The sequence below is a fragment of the Oncorhynchus masou genome, chromosome 27 (assembly GCF_036934945.1).
Source record: "Oncorhynchus masou masou isolate Uvic2021 chromosome 27, UVic_Omas_1.1, whole genome shotgun sequence".
NCBI lineage: Eukaryota > Metazoa > Chordata > Actinopteri > Salmoniformes > Salmonidae > Oncorhynchus > Oncorhynchus masou.
The window spans coordinates 20509348-20524369 of NC_088238.1; the positions used below are offsets into that span (position 1 = coordinate 20509348).

Here is a 15022-nt window from a genome sequence, read left to right on the forward strand (position 1 = left end):
ATATTATTGGCACCCTTTTATTGTTTTAAAAATGTATGGATAGCCAGTGGCACACTCCAACACTCAGACATTATTTACAAATGATGCATTTTGTGTTTATTGAGTCTGCCAGATCAGAGGCAGTAGGGAGGACCACGTGTTCTCTTGATAAGTGCGTGAATTTGACCATTTTCCTGTCCTGCTATGCATTCAAAATGTAACAAGTACTTTTGGGTGTCAGGGAAAATGTATGGAATAAAAAGTTATTTTATTTTATTTAGGAAAGTGAAGTAAAAGTTGACCTAAAAAAAAAAAAATACAGATACCCCCAAAAAAGTCTTAACTCCTTTGGAGATCGGTGTCCCTTCCACGGGACGGTTGAGGCTAATGCGAATAGCATGAGGTTGTAAGTAACAAGAACATTTCCCAGGAAATAGACATATCTGATATTAGCAGAAAGCTTAAATTATTGTTAGTCTAACTGCACTGTCCAATTTACAGTAGCTATTACAGTGAAAGAACACCATGCTATTGTTTGAGAGTGCACAATTTTGAACATGAAAAGTTATTAATAAACAAATTATGAAATGGTTCATTGGATCAGTCTAAACCGTTGCACATACACTGCTGCCATCTAGTGGCCAAAATCTAAATAGCACCTGGGCTGGAATAATACATTATGACCTTTCTCTTGCATTTCAAAGATGATGGTACAAAAAAATACAAAATAACGTTTTTTTTCTTCTTCTTTGTATTATCTTTTACCAGATGTATTGTTATATTCTCCTACATTCCTTTAAAAATTTCACAAACTTCAACGTGTTTCCTTTCAAAGGGTACCAAGAATATGCATATCCTTGCTTCAGGGCCTGAGCTACAGGCAGTTAGATTTGGGTGTGTCATTTAAGCGAAAATTGAAAAAAAGGGGCAGATCCCAGAACTTTAAAGTATTTTTAATTAAGTACTTTACACCACTGGTTCGCAGACTGTGTTCCAGTTGAATCCTGCCTGAAAGCAAATTGTTAAAATAGTGTTACTAACATGGTAAAGCGTACAACAGACTTGAAAACACACTTTTGGAAAGCAGCCAGCTATTATATATGTAAGGTTTGTTTAATTTCAGTAGCGTGACACTCACTCTGAGTGTTGCATGCAAGTAGGGTAACTAATGGTAGAATTTTCTAAGGGATTCCTCCTTTTAAAATATACACACTCTATACAAAAATGGTGTGTGTGCATCAATGTGTTTATGTGCATGTGTCTGAGGTGCTGGCTTTAAAAAAACACATTGACACCCAGAGCAGCAGCAACTGTCATTCCTTTGGTCAACAACCACACTGATAGAGCCAGCCCTGCTCCGATTGGCTACCCTCAAAGCTCCTGTCCCAAGGATTGGCTGACGGGGATAACTGATTAAGAATACTGATTGTCTTGCAGCTCTCTTGCTCTCCCCCTCACTCTCTCCCTCTCTCTGCATAGACATTCTGCTTGTATTTTTCCCTGAGAGAGGATCTAAGCTGGTCTGCATCTGTTTCTTCCTGAGCTTTGCCTCGTGCCGGCTGGACAGAGGTTTATATAATCTGAGGGATGTTTTGGGGATGAGCAGAGTGGTGTGTGTGTGTGTGTTGTGTGTGTGAGGGAGCTCAGAAGCTAGAGCAGAGCGCTGCGGTGCTCGGGAGTGGAGGTAAATATGGGGAATGCAGCTAATTGCCTCTGCAGAAGGTCCTTTTCCTTTTCCCCCTGCGGGGTCTTTAGTACGGGAGCCAAGTTTAGCTAGTTGTAGCTACTGTAGCGCTTGCGGAACCTCCGCTGGGTCGGCCCCGGGCTGTGTCGTCCTCTCCTGTTGCCCTCTGAGGGGTTGAAGCTCTCTCCCTCTCTGCCCTGCATGGTGAGTGCTGCAGGCAACTTGTTTTAGACCCACAGCAGTGTTGTTGTTTTTTCCCTCTGTAGTGGTTTTGCTGCAGTGATCTCTCTCTCTCTGTCGCTCTCGCTCACCCCCCCCTCTCTGTTTCGATCTATTTCTTTCTCTGTCCCTCACTCATATGCTATGACCCAAATGTACTCTTCTTTTACTGTCTATCATCTCTGTTCTCTTTTCACACTATTGTGTTCCTGAACCGTACAGGCATTTGACCTTCACACACGCATACACACACAGACTCACTCCTTCTTTCTCCCATCTCTCCTTGGCTCCCATTCCCCCCTTCTCTCTCTCCCGTATCGCCCTCTCTCCCACACGGTTTCACTCCGGGGGTTGTAAATGAGCTGTGTGTCCAAAGTGTAGCACTCCTCCATTATGCATGGTTCAGGGAAGGAGAAGTGGGTCAGGGATCAGTGGAGACGCCGTGTGTCCAAGCTCTGTTTCCCATCTGGCAGGTGTGAAACGGCCATTGTGTTGCCCCGGGGCCTGATGGAGCCTGGAGGTCTGTTGTCCCCTGACTGCTGGTGTAGTGGTACAGAACCCTCCTCTGTCTTCCTGGTCCCCATGACAACCAACCACCCCCCCCCCCCCCTTTTCTATTTTCCGCTCACTTACCCAACCAGCTAGCCTACTGTGAGCTGTCATGCTAAGGCAAGGTTATGTCATATGAACTGAGGAGGCGCTAGCGATTTCATTGGGGAATAATTTTATGCAAGAAAGATTTCTCTACTGACAATCCATCAGTGGCTTATGATTCAGGGTTACAAATCAACTAGCAATACTGTTATACTGTAGTATTTTTTCATTTAATTCAAAAGTCATTTTCGCAGCATAACTAGAAGTTCATGCACTTTGTAGCAAAACATCTTAATATTCAACAAAAGTGTTATTGTACCCAAGAATGTAAGGCAATGTAACTCACCATCGTTGTATCAGTGGGAGCCTGGAAGCCTTGGGCTTGTTTCCTTGATACGTGGAGAAGTCCGCTAAATAGCTATTTGAAAACCAACCGAAACTAGCTTCGACTATTTATTTGAACCCTACTTCTGATTTTTAAGTATTCTCATGTAGCCTAGATTGTTGGTTAATCGGTGTGTCAGACTGGGTATCATGCAACATTTGCTGTTGTCTGTCCTGTTCAACAGTTTTAGATTGCTTGTAGATTCCATGATGAATGTATTGTGTCGGTGGTCTAGTTTTTGACGAGTTCACCATTTCCAGACATTCAGATCCAAAAGTGGGCGTCCATCCCAAAATATCTCTCTGTTTTCCTCTGCTGCCAAGGCTGAGGTGACCTCGCCAATAGCTTATGTTACAAATTAATGGAGATTCCATATGAAACCAGGACAAATAAATACCATGATTTTTGGGGATTTTCACTATTTTATTCATATCAATTTTCTTTGGGGGAGGTATTGTTGACATATTTGACATTTGTATCTAATAGTATAATTGAGAAGAAAAAAAAAAGTTGGCATATTTATAACATTTTGTCCTGGTTTCATATGGAATTACTCTAATGCAGGTGTGACAGAGAGTCTTATAATGATACAGATTAAATGAGTGCCGACTGTTTAAGCCATAGAATTACATACAGAATCACATGAATTATAGGACCACTATGAGCTCAGCTCACTAGATTTGTGTGGTCATAAATACCATGAAATGTGAAATAAATATTCTGAATCAATACTAGCCAATCTCTTTTTCATCATGTAAGAGGTAACATTTATGTGAATGAGGGAAAAGCAATTTGACTCTTGACAGAATGATTATTTTGTAGGAAACACTACTTTTCTGAATTGTTAGATATTACTGCACAATTGGAGCTAGGAACACAAGCATTTCGCTACACCCACAATAACATCTGCCAACTATGTGTAATTGACCAAAACAATTTGATTTGATTTGCTGTGAATGGTGAGCCAGGCTAAATAATGTTAGCTAAACAGTGGTGATTTTAGCATGTAAATCTCGGTGGGGCAAACAAAATAAAATGTGGGATGCATGCCAGCAAAGCCACAACACAACACTAAACAATACATTTATTGCACTATAACAGTGACCACAAACTGGTAGGGCCTACATGTATTTTGTATTTAACCTTTATTTAACTAGGCAAGTCAGTTAAGAACAAATTCTTATTTACAATGATGGCCTAGGAACAGTAGGTTAACTGCCTTGTTCAGGAGCAGAATGACAGATTTTTACCTTGTCAGCTCGGCAATTCTAACTAGGAACCTTTCGGTTACTGGCCCAACTCTCTAACCACAAGGCTACCTGCCGCCCCAATAAAGCTGTCATACATAAAGCTGTCCCAACCGCAGAGTCCCAACACCTTACTACTGCTACACTTGGCTTTCAGCGGAGCCTTGTCTGGCAGCGAAGAAAGTTAATTCAGCCTCATTTACTGCCTTTAAAAAAACATAGCTGATATGGCTGACTTGCTTAAAAAAATGTGGTTTCTACTGACAATTGAGATGTACAAACTATGGCATAAGAGGACGACAAGCAGATAAGATGCAATCCGTAATTTTGATTATTGAGCGAGCAACGACTGACGTAGTCAATAACTATTTGTTCAGCACTTTTGAAATGTACAGCGACAGAATTCAGAACATGGGCCGTTCTTAGTGTACTCCCTGTACAACAATTCAGAACCATAGGAAAAATAAAGGGGGCACATAAACAGACAATGAAAGCTCTTACAATATTCAATTATTACATTTCTCTAAAACAGGTTATAGGCTACATGTGCACCACCAAGTTAGAACAGTAGACAAAATTAAGAGGTGAAAATAGACAAAATTATTAGGGTGAAGCACATTGAACGCCGTTTGGGTATTTGCGTGTCAAAAATATACATGTCATATAACACTATTTGACTCATTAAATAAGCTTTTAATTTGACATGTCAACTTACACAATTCAATTATAAAATGTTGTGTGTGCTGAATTTGCACGTGCAAGCCAAGCGCCACCACTACTATTAGTAGCACTGTACAAAACACATTTGCAAATAGCCAAACACCTGCCACAAACGATGTGTTTACAATAGCATGTTGGTGAAAATTAAACAAAATATTAAGATGAGGCACATGGGCTACTAACAGCTTACTACACAACATACACTTAGTATTACTTTTTTAGCTACAGTATACATACAGTGCCTTGCGAAAGTATTCGGCCCTCTTGAACTTTGCGACCTTTTGCCACATTTCAGGCTTCAAACATAAAGATATAAAACTGTATTTTTTTGTGAAGAATCAACAACAAGTGGGACACAATCATGAAGTGGAACGACATTTATTGGATATTTCAAACTTTTTTAACAAATCAAAAACTGAAAAATTGGGCGTGCACTGTATCTCCCTTGCATATTACATAATTTATGCTGCAGCATACAATACATTTTTGGACTCACCTTGTGAAGGTGGTGCGGCGGTCCTTTGTGGGCAAATTTTGTCATCAGAGTCTGGCTTTCTCTGGATTTATGGTGGGTACACTGGGGAAAAAACAGGGGTTGCTTTGCAATGTTTCAGTCAGCCACTGCTTTCTTACAAACCACTCATTGTTGAATTTGTGATATCCAACTTGTTGTGTAATCTTTATATCCAATGGCCGATGAGCACCGATACGTTTTATCTATAATTTCTATTCATTATTTCTCTTCATATATGACAGGGATTAAAAATGATTTACCAGTAGATTGACTTAATTCATGGTGATGACTTGCTAGCTAAGACTTTGAAAGTAAGATGTTGACATGATCAGTCCAATCAAAGCTACTGTACATATAACGTGATTTTACGTTTTATCTGTGGCCAATGATCTGGGGACTTGTAATATACCTCTATGGCAGGAGCCAAAAGCCTGAAATTTTGGATGTCTACTCTTACTAAGGACTTAAACTTGGCGATGACATAGTGTCCCCATGAGTGACAGAACACTGAGCCAATCTCGGCGCAATGCTCCTATTTTGCACTGAGCTAGGCTGAAACACCTCCATTTTGGAGCTGCCTCACGCAATAAAACAAAAAATATACCATGTTTGTTGCCACTGTAGCTGAATGGTGCAGCTTTACTCACAGATTAGCAAATAAAGTCACCTAAGAATCACTGTAGTCCCATGTTACATTTCCTGAGTGTAATTTCATTACATCCACTGAATGTAACTTCGTACTTTGTTTTGCTGTCTCCTAACTTCATTGCATCTTGGTAATGGCCCCCATTCCTGGAGGAATAGAGCCTATTTTCCCCTCCATGTGGTCAATCACTAACTTAACAACCTGTCAAGTAAGACTGCTTACCTGTTCATGTGCAGAGGCCATAAGCCACTGTTGGTGCTATCTGGGATCCTTGGAACTTCCCTGCCCTTACTCTAACCATTAACCGTTTTCAATTTCAACTTCAATGGGGTGTCGTCAGAGTTGGGAAATCCCAAGGATCCCATTTAGACTTTTCCCATGAGCCAGTCTATTTGTCCTGTAATTAGCTGGTGATGTGATGCAGCACACCTGAATGTAATGTACTTCTCATTATCAATCAGAAGTTTCTGATAATACACTATGTGTTTGTGACTGTACAATGGTTTTGTGTGGGGAAACTACTTAAACCAACTAGCTTAGCCTGAACATCCTCCTGAGATAGCTAGCATAGCAACATGTTAGCAATGGCTTGGCCTCCACGCTTATGGCATGGATTACCACATGACAATTGGCATTTTGTGTGTGTACCTTGGGCCAGGATTTTGGCCGATATGCTCATTGACTCTGCACTGTGACTGTCTGACTCGGTGTAAATCAGTTTGTGTGTGTGTGTCTCAGTTGGTAGAGCTTGGTGCTTGCAACACCAGGGTTGTGGGTTTGATTCCCATGGGGGACCAGTATGGGAAAATGTATACACTCACTACTGTTGATCTGGATAAGAACATCTACAAAATGGCTAAAATGTGTGTGTGCTGCTACCTAGTGGTCACTCAGAGGCAACAGAGCCACTGTTGTTAATTATTGATTGGCTTTATGTTTCTCTATGGACACCTAGGCTTCTATGCTGATATCATATCAAATCATCCAACCTAGATCAACCTAATGGTCTATTATTAGGCCAATCATCTTGTTCAATATTTATAATTTTCCAGGGTCTAATCTACTGACTAGTTCATATAAATCATGTAAAGTATATCTTAAATGTAAAGGATTTTCTCAATGTTGTGACTTGTGCTTAATCTTGAACTTAGAGGGTACTGTGGTAGTTGTGGTAACAGCACGATACAGACCTTGTGTTTGGAAGTAGCAGGTCATTTCGATTTTGATGGGTACAGATGGAATTTTAAAGTGTGCAAATTATATGCTTTGATGTGTCAATTCAGACCGGCAGAGCTGCGTTAGACAACTCTTTCAAATATGAATGTTATTATGGATGGAATCATTTGATTTCTATAGTGCCCTGGCTTTTATCACTCACATCTCCTCTGGGGCTGCAGTAACCTCTACTCGCGCTATAAAATACCCCCTAGCAGCTGATGGCTGAGTGAAACGTTTATTACAACTGAAGTCACTGAGGGAACCCGCCCATCGATTTCATCCAGGAAGAAAGAGTTCGTGGTGGTTTTATTACCTGCTGTTATTTCAATACCTCAGCCACTGCGGGAAGGGAGCGTTCTCCCTCCCACTCCTTCTCTGTATGTCTGGGGCTCAGCAGAAATATTTTGCTGAGTCGCGGCGCTGTCACAAAGGGAAATTCAGCGTTCAGACCAGCGACGACCTTCCCCAGAGCCTCGTCAGATGGACGAGTGGGTCACAGACCTCTTCAGAGGGGTTGTTGTTAGCCTACTCACTAGGTCATGTTAAATAATGGCTCCTCTCAGCGGGTGCACAGGATCACTTCAGGGCACACAATTTATTTCTCTGATCAATTGCATTAGTGTCAACAATGTGCAAACAATATAGCTCAGTGTTTGTATTATTTATTTTATACAGGCTTTTTTACTCATCTTTATTAAGGGTGTCAATCATCTCAGGCCCGACTGTATAGAGATAGATATATCTATACATCTTCTTTGGGGCCAGCCACTGTAAAGTTTACTCATCTTTATTAAGGGTGTCAATCATCTCAGCCATAGAGATGATATATCTATACATCTTCTTTTTACTGTAAAGTTTACTCATCTTTATTAAGGGTGTCAATCATCTCAGACACGACTGTATAGAGATAGATATATCTATACATCTTCATTGGGGCCACTGTAAAGTTTACTCATCTTTATTAAGGGTGTCAATCATCTCAGACACGACTGTATAGAGATAGATATATCTATACATCTTCTTTGGGGCCACTGTAAAGTTTACTCATCTTTATTAAGGGTGTCAATCATCTCAGACACGACTGTATAGAGATAGATATATCTATACATCTTCTTTGGGGCCACTGTAAAGTTTACTCATGATTTGCATGTCTGCATAATAGTGATGGGGGTGTTATTTTAGGACAATATTAAATCAATATTTGACACAAAGTATTTTATTTTTTATTTTTTGCTACTATTGGTAGCGTTAGCCAGCGCTATCGGCTGTGGGCCTACCTGCCTGCGCCAAAACGCTGGTATTTACCTCCTATATCTTGTTCTCCATCTTCTTTTTAAATATTAAGCCAACATGGTTTCAGCACTTTTATTTCCCTGATCAACACTCATTTTCTCATGGCTCTCTATCGTCCCTCTGCAGCAGACATATGGTGAGCAATATGTTAGGAACATCGAATCACAATAATATCACAGTATCGAATCACAATAATATCACAGTATCGAATCGCAATACAATCACAGTATCGCATCGCAATAAAATCACAGTATTGCATCGCAATACATATAGAATCACAATGCATATAGAATCACCATACATATAGAATCACAATGCATATAGAATCACCATACATATAGAATCACAATGCATATAGAATCACCATACATATAGAATCACACTGCATATAGAATCACCATACATATAGAATCACACTGCATATAGAATCACCATACATATAGAATCACACTGCATATAGAATCACCATACATATCGAATCACACTGCATATAGAATCACCATACATGTCAAATATAAAATCACACTGCATATAGAATCACCATACATATAGAATCACACTGCATATAGAATCACCATACATATCGAATCACACTGCATATAGAATCACACTGCATATAGAATCACCATACATATCGAATCACAATGCATATAGAATCACACTGCATATAGAATCACCATACATATCGAATCACAATGCATATAGAATCACCATACATATCGAATCGTGAGATTTGCCATACATTATCATATCGGCACCTAAGTATGGAGATGATAATATCGTGAACTCCCTGGCATTTTCCAGCCCTACTATATAAGCCTCTGGATTCACATATCTCCCATTTCCTAACCAACAGAAGATGTCTCCTGAAGGTTTGATAAGGTCTCAAAAGTTACAATGTAAATGTTCCAGCTCCCTTACGGTTAGGTTATTTTATATGTATTTTATTTAACCTTTTATTTAACTATGTGGGTTTTATTTGACTTTATTTACTGAGCTCTGATAATACCCCTCACCCTCTCTTCTGTCATCTGTTTTCCACTAAATGTGGGGCCTCAGTCTTTACTGATGGTTGGATATATGATGAATTCTCTCCCTCTCCTTTTTCTCTCTTTCTCTCTCTCTGTTTCTCAACTCCAGGTGTGAGTTTCTCTCTACATGGGGCTGAGCTCCAATGGCAGAGCCCCCACAGACGCAGAGTTCTGCGGCCCCCGGCCCCTGGGGTTGAGGCTGCAGATTTCTCCTTCTCCCACAACAGGTCACCAGTCAGAATGGAGGAGTCCTTGGCTGGGGCTCCTGATTCCCCCAGCACACAGGACAACGTGCCACCCCCCGGTAAGCCATTTGGCACCTCCTTCAAGGGGTACCTCAACCAAATAGCATTACCATAATGTAACTTGTGCAGCATCTTTTTTTTCTCACCAATTGTTAGTAGTTACTATCTTGTCTCATCGCTACAACTCCCATATGGGCTCGGGAGAGACAAAGGTCGAAAGCCATGCGTCCCCCGAAACACAACCCAACCAAGCCGCACTGCTTCTTAACACAGCGCGCCTCCAACCCGGAAGCCAGCCGTACCAATGTACCTGGCTACCTTGGTTAGCGCGCACTGCGCCCGGCCCGCTACAGGAGTCGCTGGTGCGTGATGAGGCAAGGATATCCCTGCCGGCCAAACCCTCCCTAACCCGGACGACGCTAGGCCAATTGTGCGTCGCCCCATGGACCTCCCGATCGCGGCCAGGCTGCGACAGAGTCTGGGCGCGAACCCACCCATAGTCTCTGGTGGCACAGCTAGCACTGCGATGCAGTGCCCTAGACCACTGTGCCACCCGGAGGCCCCAGCATATTTTTAAAGAGCAAATTTTATGAGACAAAAAAAACTTTTGTGAAGTTGAAATCTGAGTGGTAGTCATGCACTTCATTTTTAAAAACATTTTTTTTTCAAGATTTTTGTCTATGTTAATTTTTTTGTTAGATTAAGTAAATTAGGAAGTAATCTAGGTGTCTACAGAATCAGAAACATATTGAGGGTTTGACCAATGATGCTGAGTTTTCTACTGATGTTCTGTCCAGTTTTGAAGGATGTGAAGTTGTTAATGGAGAGTTTGGAGGGACTGAGCACTCCGTCCAAAGATGGCGACTCGACCCTGCTCGACCCCGGGACCAGTAGCATCCTGGACGACAACACCAGGACTGACCCGGCACCAGAGGTGAGATGTCAATTACAGGTGTGTCCGTAAAGCACGTATGGTCGATGTGGGTTGAAGCTGGCTGCTGTCAGTGTTATTCTTATCCTCCTTGGGGGATCTGTAAAGATGTTTAGTCTTCTTAGGGTGAGCTCATTGGTTTCTTACTACGGTCGTGTGATATATAACCCTTGGAAGGGCATATTTAGATCTTGTGCTTATGAGCAAAGCACTTTAGCTCAACCGCCTCTGTAAATGTTAAGCAGTGCTAATGGTAAAATATATTAAAGTCACTTTGGGTCAAAACAACCTTATAGTGGTTACTCCCTCCCTCTGTTTCTCTCCCCAGGTAGGGAGAAGTAGGTCCAGTGGCTTGTGCTTCAGCGATGGCAAGTGCCACATCGACTACATCCTGGTTTACAGGAAGTCCGGTCCACAGTCGGAGAAGAGGGAAATATTTGAGCGCAACATCCGGGCCGAGGGCTTGCAGATGGAGAAGGAGGCGAGTACTACGGAGTATTACAGTAACATACTATTACAGTAACAGTATATTATAGTATGACAGTATTACAATAGTCACTGAAGCTCTGCCTGTCACTCATAAACCAATACAAATGTGCTGATGGCAAGTTTCATCCTCAATCCTGTTTAGAAGGAGTAGGGAAGCAATTGTGCTGAGAGTGTGTGTGTGCGTGCGCTTTTGCATGTGTGTGAGGGGCTGATGCCTAGTGTGCTGACGCAGTAACATCAAGGTCATCATATGGAGCATTCAAAGAGACTATGCTTCTTCTCTCTTTTAACAGCATCATTTGCTGTCAGACTGCTTAGGATGACAACAAGATGCAAGGCAGAATTCTGCTTGAAATTATCAGAGAATGCAGTACTGACTATATAACTGTGCTAGTGGGATTTTGAAGAAATCAAAATCACATAGTTTGGTATCTTTTAAAGATCCTAGTAAAAACTATTCCACAGCCATGACAGTGAAGGCCTGTTAGCTGTTCTGAGATCAGTCACAGGAAATTGATGTCACAGGAAATGATGAGAGAGAAAAGAAAATCAATATTTCAACAGTCCCTTTCCTCTTTACGTCCATAAACCTCTACTCTTGAAGATTAGTCCAAATGAGGACTAAAAGAGATCCAAATAAAGTCAAATCTACTGAAGCTCGATACATGTGTGGCAACATGATATAGAATAGAAACATTTTCATTTAAAACATTAGATTTTGTATTATTCACATTTTTTCACGTGCTAAGAAACTGTTCTAAGAAATATGATCAACAGGACGTAATAATTCTAATGCTGGTTCTTTTCCCCTCAAACAGTTGTCTGTGTGCAACAGTGACGTGATCTTCCTGAAGCTGCATGCTCCCTGGGAGGTGCTGTGTCGCTACGCAGAGCTTATGAACATTCGGATGCCGTTCAGGTGGGGAGACGAACACACAGCCTCTGTAGTTCCGGACACTCACACACATAAATCACATCGACAGACACTGCCTGTCTCTCTCTCTCCCTCTCTCGCTCTGTCTCGCTCTCTCACTCTCTCTCACTGACTCTCTCTCTCTCCCTCTCTCTCGCTCTCATACTATGAATCTACAATTATTTGCAATGCACTTATATTTTCTGTATTTCTTCATGATTGTTAGATAGAATCTGACCCCTCTAGAGCACTCTCACCATTCTAACACATGTGAGCACCGGTACATGTGTTCCAGAGGCTTAAGTGACCTAGACTGCTAGACCGCCCCAGGCCACTGCAATGCATTAATGCACTGAGATTTTTAATAGTTTGATAATGTTGTGGGAGTTTTCAGGAGGAAAATCTACTACATGCATCGACGGTACAAGTTCATGAGTAGGTGAGTGGGAATTGATTTATTGATTTGAATTTTGGGGCACAAACCCTAATGTTAATGGTCTCTGGCTGTGTGTGATGTGGTTTGGGGTTTTCTGTCACCATCCAGGATGGAGAAGAGAATCAACAGATTTCGAGGATGGCTGCCTCGCAAACCCATGAAGTTTGACAACAACACCCTTCCTGACCTGGAGGAGAATGAAAGCTTTACCGCCCCCTTCAGTCGCTCCAGAATACATCAGTGAGTGTGTGTGTGTGTGTGTGTGTGTGTGTGTGTGTGTGTGTGTGTGTGTGTGTGTGTGTGTGTGTGTGTGTGTGTGTGTGTGTGTGTGTGTGTGTGTGTGTGTGTGTGTGTGTGTGTGTGTGTGTGTGTGTGTGTGTGTGTGTGTGTGTGTGTGAGTGTGTGTCCACCACCACCAGTCTGGTATATGCTTTTTCCTTACTAACTTAAAGGTGAAAATGAATCAATGTCTTCCATCTTTAAACCACAATTCTTAGTTTTGGGTACCACATTTTTGCAATGTAAACAAATGAACAAAATTTCCTTGTGGGTGTGGTCCAATTTTAGGGGCCTTTTTGGGGGAGCTCACAAGCGCCCGTCGAGGCAAAATGATATAGAATGCACTGAGATGACATCAGGCCAAAATGGTGTGCTTTTCAAAAGCTCAATCAATCCAACGGACTGGAACGGTCTAGAAGAAATATGATCTAGGATCCTTTTCTGTATCTATATTATGTTCCAGTTTCACCATTCACAACAAAGACACGTTCTTCAACAACGCCACCAGGAGTCGCATCGTCCATCATATCTTGCAACGGGTCAAATATGAGGAGGGCAAAGACAAAATGGGTGAGATTGTCATCATCGTCTAACACAGTTACAAATGGCCTCTGGATAATACATTTACATTGTAATCATTTAGCAGACGCTCTTATCCAGGGTGATTTACAGGAGCAATTAGGGTTGAGTGCCTTGCTCAAGGGTACATTGACAGATTTTTCACCGAGTCGGCTCAGAGATTCGAATCAGTGACCTTTCAGTTACTGGCCCAACGCTCCTAACCGGTAGGCTACCTGGCACCTCTGCAAGTAGTACAAGTCCACTGCTAGATGTGTTCCACGTTTGAGATACAGCATATCTCTGGTGTGTAGAGTTATTGACAGTGTCTTCATGTTCTTGTTCATGCTCCAGGGCTGAATCGTCTTTTGAGCAATAGTTCATATGAAGCAGCTTTTCCCCTTCATGAGGTAATGCACTGACACTTCACACATTGGCTTGGAAGATAAATATCACGTGTAGGATCTTCATTTGAGTCAGTTCACTACAGCAGGAAAATAATCCTGCAGCAACGGGAAATGTGAATTATTAATTGATTTATTCAATGGAAATTTTTGTAGGGGTTGATACATTTTTCATTGGGACAAATCAAGTCTGATATTTCAAAGTGGTAATTATCCAACTTTAGAAGCATTTTTAAAACTCAAATACACTACAAGTTTTCATTTCCTGTCAGCAACAAAAAAAGTGATCAAATTAAGATTCTACATCTGTAGTTATGATGGTACATTACTTGTGTGTGTGTGTGTGTGTGTGTGTGTGTGTGTGTGTGTGTGTGTGTGTGTGTGTGTGTGTGTTGTGTGTGTGTGTGTGTGTGTGTGTGTGTGTGTGTGTGTGTGTGTGTGTGTGTGTGTGTGTGTGTGTGTGTGTGTGTGTGTGTGTGTGTGTGTGTGTGTGTGTGTGTGTGTGTGTTAACAGGGGAGCTACAGAAGTAAGAACTCCATCCGGACGCATGGGGCAGAGAACCACAGACACTTGCTGTATGAATGCTGGGCCTGGTGGGGTGTGTGGTACAAGTACCAGCCACTGGACCTCATAAGGTAAAACACTGTGTGTTAACACTCCTGCTCTATAAGGACATCACAGGTCTAATACAATGTATTATCTGCACCTTGCAGGTTGTCCCTAGAACCTGCAAGCAATACAACTTCACCAGCCACATGTATTAAAGCCACATGAATTAATCAATGAAGGAGTGAATTTACTAGATCATTAAAAACGTATGAAGCCACAACATCATTGCAGTGGTGGTACATAATGACCTGTTTGTTGATGTTTGTCTCCTGGCGGTGTTGTCAGGCGGTACTTCGGGGAGAAAATTGGTCTCTATTTTGCCTGGCTGGGTTGGTACACTGGGATGCTGTTCCCTGCGGCGCTGGTTGGGCTCATGGTCTTCCTCTACGGCTGGTTCACCCTAGACCACTGCCAGGTCAGGTAATGTGAGCTCACCTAATACTCATTGGTCTTCTTTAATTGGGTTTTACCTCATTGTTTTACCTTAGTGAAGGATAAAAATATGTATAAAATACTATGTTTGGTCTTGTGTTCTTCCACTAGAAAAAATACCAAACAGACGCATGCTTTACACTGGTGTATATTTGGCCTTAGTCTGGTAGAAGTCTATTACCAATGCTATCAATG

The 15022-nt window shown here is 41.7% G+C and overlaps 1 protein-coding gene across 1 annotated transcript in view; it reads left to right on the forward strand.

Annotated features, from left to right (window-relative positions):
• Positions 1-15022, forward strand: part of LOC135515754 (anoctamin-4-like) — a 51447-nt gene that overhangs the window by 13246 nt on the left and 23179 nt on the right. The window contains exons 4-13 of the mRNA XM_064939462.1: positions 9640-9834; positions 10573-10709; positions 11035-11187; positions 12014-12114; positions 12503-12547; positions 12653-12784; positions 13287-13393; positions 13736-13791; positions 14300-14421; positions 14681-14815. Of these exons, the coding sequence (XP_064795534.1) occupies positions 9640-9834; positions 10573-10709; positions 11035-11187; positions 12014-12114; positions 12503-12547; positions 12653-12784; positions 13287-13393; positions 13736-13791; positions 14300-14421; positions 14681-14815 (1183 nt within the window). The remainder of the gene's footprint in view (positions 1-9639; positions 9835-10572; positions 10710-11034; positions 11188-12013; positions 12115-12502; positions 12548-12652; positions 12785-13286; positions 13394-13735; positions 13792-14299; positions 14422-14680; positions 14816-15022) is intronic.